This window comes from Fibroporia radiculosa (genome assembly GCF_000313525.1).
Source record: "Fibroporia radiculosa TFFH 294 genomic supercontigs, scaffold1593, whole genome shotgun sequence".
Classification (NCBI taxonomy): domain Eukaryota; kingdom Fungi; phylum Basidiomycota; class Agaricomycetes; order Polyporales; family Fibroporiaceae; genus Fibroporia; species Fibroporia radiculosa.
The window spans coordinates 20,276-29,435 of NW_012133311.1; the positions used below are offsets into that span (position 1 = coordinate 20,276).

The 9,160-nt window shown below is 53.1% G+C and overlaps 4 protein-coding genes across 4 annotated transcripts; 1 reads left to right on the forward strand and 3 right to left on the reverse strand.

The window, feature by feature from the left end:
- Positions 1 to 403: 403 nt before the first annotated feature.
- On the reverse strand, positions 404 to 1,967 carry FIBRA_03083 (uncharacterized protein; the record flags this gene model as incomplete). Its single annotated transcript, XM_012324928.1, has 6 exons — positions 404 to 748; positions 799 to 888; positions 941 to 1,048; positions 1,103 to 1,546; positions 1,602 to 1,706; positions 1,764 to 1,967. 6 exons carry the CDS (start codon positions 1,965 to 1,967, stop codon positions 404 to 406), a joined length of 1,296 nt encoding a protein of 431 aa, XP_012180318.1.
- Positions 1,968 to 2,445: 478 nt separating this feature from the next.
- On the forward strand, positions 2,446 to 3,769 carry FIBRA_03084 (uncharacterized protein; the record flags this gene model as incomplete). Its single annotated transcript, XM_012324929.1, has 8 exons — positions 2,446 to 2,530; positions 2,592 to 2,646; positions 2,698 to 2,790; positions 2,848 to 3,073; positions 3,124 to 3,283; positions 3,362 to 3,474; positions 3,523 to 3,591; positions 3,644 to 3,769. The coding sequence occupies 8 exons, from the start codon at positions 2,446 to 2,448 to the stop codon at positions 3,767 to 3,769; spliced, it is 927 nt and encodes a 308-aa protein (XP_012180319.1).
- A 154-nt stretch (positions 3,770 to 3,923) lies between these two features.
- Positions 3,924 to 5,633, reverse strand: FIBRA_03085 (uncharacterized protein; the record flags this gene model as incomplete). The annotated part of the gene is made up of 9 exons (XM_012324930.1): positions 3,924 to 3,998; positions 4,054 to 4,403; positions 4,465 to 4,489; positions 4,547 to 4,729; positions 4,785 to 4,940; positions 4,993 to 5,199; positions 5,259 to 5,359; positions 5,409 to 5,500; positions 5,554 to 5,633. 9 exons carry the CDS (start codon positions 5,631 to 5,633, stop codon positions 3,924 to 3,926), a joined length of 1,269 nt encoding a protein of 422 aa, XP_012180320.1.
- Positions 5,634 to 6,085: 452 nt separating this feature from the next.
- FIBRA_03086 (uncharacterized protein) lies at positions 6,086 to 8,450 on the reverse strand (the record flags this gene model as incomplete). The annotated part of the gene is made up of 5 exons (XM_012324931.1): positions 6,086 to 6,310; positions 6,371 to 6,481; positions 6,540 to 7,180; positions 7,232 to 8,170; positions 8,225 to 8,450. The coding sequence occupies 5 exons, from the start codon at positions 8,448 to 8,450 to the stop codon at positions 6,086 to 6,088; spliced, it is 2,142 nt and encodes a 713-aa protein (XP_012180321.1).
- Between the last annotated feature and the right edge of the window lie 710 nt (positions 8,451 to 9,160).

Below are 9,160 nucleotides of genomic sequence, written 5' to 3' on the forward strand. Positions count from 1 at the left end.
AAGCGACCATCGTATGAGGCAGTGAATAATTGAGATGGATGAGGCAGAATGTAAGGGCAGCGATGCATACCAGCACTGCTCGTCAGCGAGAGATTCTACAAAGCAAGGGGTGCACGCTCACGCCCTCAGGCGTGCGTAAAGGTATTCGAGGTCCGATGATCAACTAGCCTGCTACAAATAGGCCATTGTGCTTACTGACATGGTCAGTCTATGCTTCAAGACACAACATTCACGCACTTGGCGTACGAAATCCTCGTCACATCCCATTTCACTAGATGGATAGATGGAAACAAAAGCGTAGTGATACTCCATGTCTATTCCATGGGCAGCAGATCTAGAAACGTCGTTATCTAGTGGTAGAGGTGAGGGCTGTCGCTAGGCCAGTAGCACCAATGAAAAATCATTACTGTGTTAGTACTTCCTCCAGACTTTCATTGCGATACCTTTCCTCCAGTGCCTGCAGAATCTCCTGCAGTCCGTCACCTTCCATGACAGACATGAGGTTCATAAGAGATAGACCCAACCTGTGGTCTGTGACACGGTCCTGCAGTTTAGTATGAGCAATGACTGAGTAAAAGATTAGCATTGGGGGAAGACTCGCCTGGGCATAGTTGTAGGTCCGGATCTTCTCGCTCCGATCCGCACTCCGCACAAGATTGCGTCGCACTGCTCGTCGTTCCATAACTTCCCGACTCAGTTTACGGTCCATAAGACGTGCGCGAAGGACTTGGAATGCTCGACGACGGTTCTATATTGGAATATCAGACAGAAGACCACAATGAGCTGTAGTCAACGAACCTGATGCTGACTACGTTCATCTTGCATGGATACAGTGATCCCAGTTGGCAGATGAGTCAGACGGACAGCGGACTCCGTTTTGTTAACGTGCTGATTATCTTTATCAGCCATAGAGAATAATAGCGGTTGAACAACCTAGTACCTGGCCTCCGGCGCCGCGTGCGCGCATCACTTCAATTTTGATCTCGTCAGGTGAGAAAAGTTCGTCTTTTCCAGCATGAGAGTCATTTTCCTCTGACAGGGGAAGGACCTGACCATACCCAGTCAGAGAAACCAAAGGACGTGTTAAATTATGATCACGTACCACAATTGCTACTGTGCTCGTGTGCACTCGTCCATTAGCCTCCGTAGCCGGTACTCTCTGCACACGATGAATGCCACTTTCCCAGCGTAGAGCGTCGTACGCTTTGTCCCCTTTCACCTCCAGTATAGCGTCTTTCATACCATTCCCTCCCTCAAGCATGTTACTACTCATTGTCGTCGCCCTCCAGCCCAGAGTGTTCGCGGCACGCGTGTACATGCGCACAAGCTCAGCTAGAAAGAGTGATGCCTCAGATCCACCAACGCCTGCCTTGAGTTCAACGAGGGCAGATAAATGGGCAGTATCAGAGGCGGGAACAAGAAGCGTAGGGAAAGTGCTGTCTAGGAGGTTGGTGAGTGTCTCCAACAGAGACGCGTGTTCCTCCACCGCGAGAGCGCGCATCGCAGGGTCAGCGTCATCCAGGAGTGGCAAGGTTTCTTGCAATGACTACTGTTGACTACACGTGAGTAGCAGTTTAGCCTCAAGACTTGTAGTTACGAACCTTCCTTGTGTTTGACCACTCTTTCCATGCAGTCTCCAGCGGTTCCAAATCCTTGATCCGCTTGGCTAACGAGACGTCCTCCGCATTCGAGAAATCATCCGAGATCTAAAGAGGACAAAGTTGATATGGGAAGCTTCCATCATGTATGCAACTAAGACTCACTAGAGAGAGCAGCTTGCTGCGCTCCTCCACTTTCTGCCTGACATACTTAAGGATAGGCGCACCATCAAACCGACTGAGTGCGTTGTTTTGTGTACTGCTAAGATATCGTGCTTTGAAGAACAGATATGGCGAAGAACGAAACACGAGAGGAGAGGACAATAACTGCGGTCTGGATTGGGTGCAGGAGCGGCAGAAATTCCTCATAACTTAGCTTTCCAGAACAACGCCGACGCCGCGACACGAAATTGGTCGCGGAGGAAAACGCGTCGATCACGTGTCCTCCGCCGACGAGACGCGTCGCTGGCGTCAGCGTTCTCGCACCTCTTGAGCACCGCTCGGTAGATGCACACGAAAGCCTGAACGCGGGAGGCAAAGGAGATCACAGTTGGAAGGCTCATGCCGTGTTGCTGCCATAACATGTATTTAGAGTGTAATCATGATTTGCTAGCACCGATGGTGTCAGACAGTAAACTGCTATCGGCGACGACGGAGCGAACGTTATGCGCAACCCAGAGTCATCCGAACTTGCCCTTCGCTTCCACATACTTAACATCTTATCCCTTCGCCTATCGTGCTGCTCATCGCTCTGGAGTCGCGTGAAACTACGAGGAGCGATTTATGAACAATGCCAGCCAGCACCTTGTCTCAGGTTTGCTATTTTTATTAAGTTCTCCCAACATTCATGGTCATTCTAAGCTTATCTTTCTCTGACCATCGACAGGCGCGGTCTCCGGGTTTGTCTCAAGCATATCCCTCCAACCACGTAAGTCAGCAACTAGACAACATCCCCCGCATACATCAATATTGATTTCTGAGACTCATGCAAAGTCGACCTCTTGAAAACGCGCTTGCAGCAAGGCGATGGCTCGGTGCACGGAGTTAGGTGCGTGGATGATCATTAATCTCCATAGTCTGTGTTCAACTTTCACGACAGCCGCGGGGGAACAATTCTTGAAACGGCGCGCGACATTGTCCGAAAGAACGGGCTACCTGGTCTATGGCGCGGAACAACTGCCACCTTGTTACGGTGAGCCGGATCCACTCACCCTCCTTCTGCTCATCTCAGCAATTTGTCTGCCTCCAGAAATGTGCCCGGTGTCGCGCTTTACTTCACCGGCCTGAATCACGCCCGCATGCTCCTCGCCACCTCTCCTTACTTCGCTGCCGCCGCTCCTGACCCCGCACGCACGCACTCCGGCTCGGTCCTCCCTAAGCTCACAAAATGGGGTAACCTCATAGCGGGTGCCACCACCCGCGTGACAGTGGGCATCTTACTGAACCCGTTCACAGTGCTGAAAGCGCGGTATGAGGTGTGTTCACCGGCTGCATACTACTAGATTATTCCCTTACACTCGTACAGAGCAATCTGTACGCGTACAATAGCATGACGGGGGCCATCGGCTCCTTGGTGCGCGCGGGCCCGTCCGAGCTCTTTCGGGGAATTGTCGCCACGTCCGTCCGCGACGCACCATATGCAGGGCTGTTCGTCTTGTCGTACGAACACATCAAAGGCGAAGCAGGTATGTGTCGAAAACGCGAAACATGGGATGGCCGTCGCATCGTTCGGCAGTGTGGGTCGTGTTCTGACGCGATCCTAGTTCGTCTCGTACAACCACAGTCGTCCATGGCTTCTACTGCAGTTCATGGCGTTGCTGCGGCGTCTGCTGGTGTCGTAGCTAGTCTTGCCACACATCCCTTCGACGTCGTGAAGGTAGTACCTTAGCCAACTTAAAAGAAGTTTTCCTAACGCGATTCGCAGACTAAAATGCAGGTCCGAGCCGAAGACCGCTATCACGGAGTTATCAAGACCGTATGGACTATCTTCCAGGTAAGCAAACACAGGTCAATACTCAAATGCTTCATGACATCTTCTCGCGTAGCAACGGGGTATCCGTGGATTCTATGACGGCGCAGTCCTACGCATCGTACGCAAGCCCGCCAACTCAGCAATCGCTTGGGCGACATATGAAGGTGTACTCATGTTCATGCGGACACAGGAACGATAATATGATACAATACATTTCTTGACAATCTTACTAGCAAGTGACTGGTTTGTGATATAGGGCTCCTGTAATACTGCTCAGTGTCCGTGGCCATACCGCAAGTCGACAACACAACACGCCACGCGAGTCGCGACATCAACGTCAGAGGATCCTAGGACTATGAGTACTGCTTCTGAATGAACTTGGCGATTGTCTGTAGCTGGATATTTGATGTTCCCTCATAGATTGCGCCCTGGGCAAGAAATAGTCAACGAGATACGTGGAGAACATGCGGGGAAAGAGCGTACAATCTTCGAATCTCGCCAGAATTTCTCAATACCAGTCTCCCGCGTGAACCCAACACCACCAGCCCACTCGATCGCTGCGCCGCTCACTCGCTGGGCCACCTCACTCGCGTAAAGCTTCGCCATTGCCGCCTCACGCGCGAAAGGCAGACCCTCCTCCTTCCGCCGTGCTGCGTTGTATGTGAGCAGGCGGGCAGCCTCGATCTCCGTTGCTGCGCGTGCCTGCTGGAACGCGAGCCCTTGGAATGTGCCAATGGGTTGTCCAAACTGTGATCGCTGGAACGTGTATGGCACAGCCTTATCGAAAGCGCCCTGTGCAAGTCCAAGCATTTGTGCGGCGATACCTATGCGGCCTGCACAGTAGGAGCAAGCATGAGCACGTGTACATGGTGATGACTGTATATGAACTTATACCTTCATTCAAGATCTCGATGGCGACCTAACCTTTGTATCTCAGCGCTGTGTCACACAGATTCCCGATGCACCAGCAGCATACCTTGTATCCTTTGCCCTCGCCCCCAATAATATTCTCTGCCGGAACCCGCAAATCGTCGAAGTTGAGCGAGCATGTTGAAGATGCACGAATGCCAAGTTTCTGCTCCTTTTTTGCAATCTTGATCCCCATATCTTTTGTTGCAAGGAAGCAAGTAATACCCTTGTAGCCTTTGCTCGGGTCAATCTGGCAAATAAAGTTGCTCAGCAGACTGGAGGCAAGACAGTGTTGTGATACCTACATTAGCAAAAATAAGGAATATTTCAGCCTCATATGAGTTCGTGATCCACATCTTGGTACCGTTGATTACCCAATGGTCGCCATCCTTGACTGCGCGAGTCTGAAGGGCGAAAGCGTCTGACCCCGACGCAGGCTCCGATAGACAGAATGACGCGAGCTGGAGTACAGAGTTCACAATCGATTTTTGAGCTGAAAGTCAATTTGCGCACCTTCGACTCGCTCAGCAGAGGCAACCACTTGTCCTGCTGCTCCTTGGTACCATATAGACGAATGACGGTGTTGACCAAGGTATTGTGTACGTCGCACATAACAGACACAGACGGATCAACTTTAGCTAGTTCCTCTATAGCAATGATTGCAGAGGTGAACGAGGATTCGGCGCCGCCATACTCCGCGCTGGTTTCGATGCCCATATACTAATGGTTGGCGGTGAGACGCCGAGATCAACATCCACAAGACTACATAGCGTACGCACTCCTTGCTCGAATAGCTTCTGGATAATCTCGGGATCCATCATTTCAGCCTCGTCCATCTCGCGTACTTTAGGGGCAATGACCTCCTGCGCGAAGCGAGCGACTACACACAGTTAAACAGACGTTATGGTATGGCTAAGCAGCAGATGTACCTGATTCCTTGAGCATCTTCTCTTCCTCTGTCAGAACATCCAAAGAAGTTGGTCGAACATCGTCTGCAATAGTACGGGAAGCAGAGAACGTCCTTGAGGGCTTTGAGTAGGGTTCAACGATACACTCTATGTAATGTGGAATTACCTGGAGGCTATTCTCGTTGCGAGAGCTCGAGGCTGGGAGCGGCAGGAGCGCTGGGTGATGCGGGCGGCAGTGCGCAACATGGTCGCCGTCAAAGAGGAGAGGAGAGAGGAAGTCGACCGGCAGTATCGACAGACTTAAATCCGGGGTAGGTCCAACAGGCAATCACATGCGCCGATCGAAGATCGAACCAATAGCACGCCTGGACAATCCTCGGCCGGCCCTCCGAAATCCACTAAAATCCTTGCTAACAATAATGCTGCTACTTAACAGTCTACTTGTTACTGAACGTCTCATTTCGCGAACATAAAGAACAGACAAAAATTGCTAAAACCGAACGTCTGAACCAAGAAAAAAAAACATAATCATAATCATTGCTGTCGTAGCGGGGGTCTCTCATTACGATGATCATAAGTACGAAGAACAAGCCGCAGCGTCGAGAAGAGATAAAACACGGAGGGCACCGCCGATCTCTGCGCGAAGTGAAGATAAAGTTGAAAGGCCATAACACTCCTCCAGTCATCGTCCCACATCCTTACGATCCCTCAGACGCCCTCGGCCCCTCCGACGGGGTGTCCCCGTTCGCCCGCTTGTCGAACCCACCTCTTGTCAAGCCAGCAGCAGCAAAGCCTCTCGCCGCAAACGCACCTCGCCCACGCCCGCCACGGTGTGCAAATCCTCCTCTCGGGCCGCCATTTTCAGCATGGCGCGACTCCTTGTCTGTCGCCTGTTTCAACTCCGGTAACCCATCGTTTAGTTTCTGCAAGTGTGAGGTGCGTTAGACAGACACACTCGCTCGTACACGCATCGCACCACTCACCTCGCCCTGTCGCTCCAGTCCGGCCTTCATAGCCTCCTCATCGCCAAACTCGACGTACACCATTTTTTGCGCTTTGCCCGGGAAGTTAAGCGGGTAGTTGATTCGCGTGATCTGCAACACGGATCACTTGATAAGTATACCATTAAGATCCTAGTCCAATGGCACTCACCCCAGCCTTCGCCTCGCCGAAGAATTCCCGCACCTCGTTCTCGTCTGCAGGGTTAGGCATGCGCATGAAGATCGTCCACGGATTCCGCGCTGGCCGCCTGCTGGTGGGTGTTCGTGCACCTGCACTGCCCTCCGTCGCAGGTGACGTCACAGCGTCATTCGCTGTGGCAGCAGCAGCATGCGCGTCGGGCGTCGCCTTGCCCGACTTGACCTGAGCAGGCGGCGGACTACTCACAGCCTCGGGAACCGTCGGCGTCGCGGGAGTGCTGCCGCTTCCGTCTTTCCCGGCTGCTTCGCGGTCCGCACGCTCCTGCTGCTTGCGTTCCTTCTTGCGTTCCCGCTTCGCCCGCTCTCGTTCTGCCTTGTCGGCCGCATTGCCGGTGGGCGTACCATTCGCCCTCGCGTCTTTGGGTGTCTCGCGGCCAGAAGCAGAGTGGGGTGGTGGCGTTGATGGTTTCGATTTAGATGCTTGTGGCCTATCTCCTGGAACGGGTGTGCCATTTCCTTTAGTCGAAACCACAGGCGTCGTGGCGGCACCACTGCCAGGTCCTGCACCAGTAACTGGTAGCGAGGAAGTCGCCGAATTAGGAGTGGGCTCGACGGTTGAAGGTGTCACGGTACGGCGGTATGCGTAGTTAAAGCCTAGATCGTATTATCAACCATGCAAGTAGAATGTGCAAATCAATGGTTTACCTTGACTCTTAAGCTCCCCGCTCACTCGACCATCTTTGACGTCAAGCACAAGGGAACCATACGCCGCATCGCACAGGTTCCAATTCCAGCAGTTCTTCCAGGACGGCTCCTCTTGAGGGAATTGTCCGTTCTGCGTAGGCTGATTCGCCGGCCCCGGTATGCGTTCCACAACCGATAAAGCCTTGTCCAGGAGCACACGCTGGTGTTCGTCGATGACAGCATCTACTTGCGACTTGACGCTGTCCCAAACCTTGTCAAAGCCTTCTTTCCCGATCAATAGCTTGTGGCGTAGACCCTCAAAGTCTCCCTGAACACTAAATTCGTTGTAAGATGACGCGTACCGGAAGTGAAGGCCAGCAGATATAGTCAGATCGGCTTTGAGAACGAGTCCTAGCTGGTTGATGATACCCTCGCGACCGGGACTGGCATGAGTGACAAGTAAACGGGTCTCTGTTGGGTCAAAGACACGCTGAGCAGTATCGACGAGCTCGCCAATCTGGAGCGCGGTAGTCCACATGGTTCCCTGTCCGCCGGCAATGGTGGCGCTTCCGTCACCGTTGTCGAACATCTTGTGGGGGACGAGGGCGCCACCGAGGCCGAGAAGACGGAGCTTGACGCCGCCAATGTCGAGGCAACGGGTGGTGGCTTCGTCGATGACGTGGAGGTTCTCGACTTCATACTGGCCTGCGCGGAATTTTTCGAGGACAGTCACGTCCTCGCACGCGCCCCAGACGGTGAAAACGGGTACTTGAAGCTTGAGCTGGCCCGAGAGGAGAAGAGGAAACTCAGAGAGGAGGGAGATGGTGACCGTTGAGCGGACGACAGACGGCGGATTTTCAGGCGCGAGAAGATGGTTCCGTTGGGCAGTGGGGATGAGTGGAGAGTACATCGTCAGATGGCGGAGGGTCCTGTCGTTTATTCTGTCGAGACTCGAAGCCTCTGCAGACAGTCAATGTCGCTGGTCCCTACGCGTAAAACAGGATGCAAACATACCAAAAAAGCCAAAATCCCCTGTATGAATGATTGCAGATGCATTCGCTTCGCGTGCGAGGTCGTTGAGAGCAGACAAACGACCGCGGATGTCAGCGATACAAAGAAGGCGGCCATGGGAGGTATCAAACACTTTTGTCTGGGTATTGACCTGGTACTGTGGTGGTCTTGGGTTGGGAGAGGCGGTAGGACGAGTGGAAGTAGAGGCAGGACGGGATGCAGGCTGCATTTTGGAGGAGGATAAGTCGCAACGAACTTGCAACAAGGAGATGGCGAGGCAAGAGCGGTCACATCAAATCTTTGTTTGGTGTGCCACAACTGTCTGTCCGGCAACCCTAACCCCCGTCGTGCCATTTACTGCCTTGCCCTACATAGACATAGACTTACCAACGTTGGTCTGTGGTGCAATTCAAGCCATTTAAATATGAACGATCCCTGGCCGTGATGCTTCCGTATCCCGAGGCTGCTGCTGCAGGCGGTGGCGAATTGCCGCAATATCCGCTTGTCGTCCATTGTTCTTAAGCCCTGTTTATGCCCACAGCGTCCATTCGACCCGCTGTTCACCCCACTTGCGTGCATCCATGTCGTCGGTCTGATTTTCTGCGGGTCCGTCCTCCTCCTCGCGCCTTGGGAAGCCTCACCGCTGCTTCTGCAGCATATACTGCTACCGAGAAAGATATAAGATTCTGCCTCACACTTATCTCCCGCCAGAAAACCGGTGACTTGGCTGTCAATTTCCGCTGAAAGGATAGCCCGACGGCCTCCGAGTCACCGGAAGCCCTCTACGCCTGGACCTTGCCAGTGTTTTCTTCTTCATCTCCTTCCCGTCTCTTCTCTGCGCCTTCACCGTGTGCTAGACCGTCTTACATGGCAGCCAAGTCCCATGCGCCGTCCCAGGATAATACCGGCTCGTCTGTGCTTGCACAATTACCGCCGCCA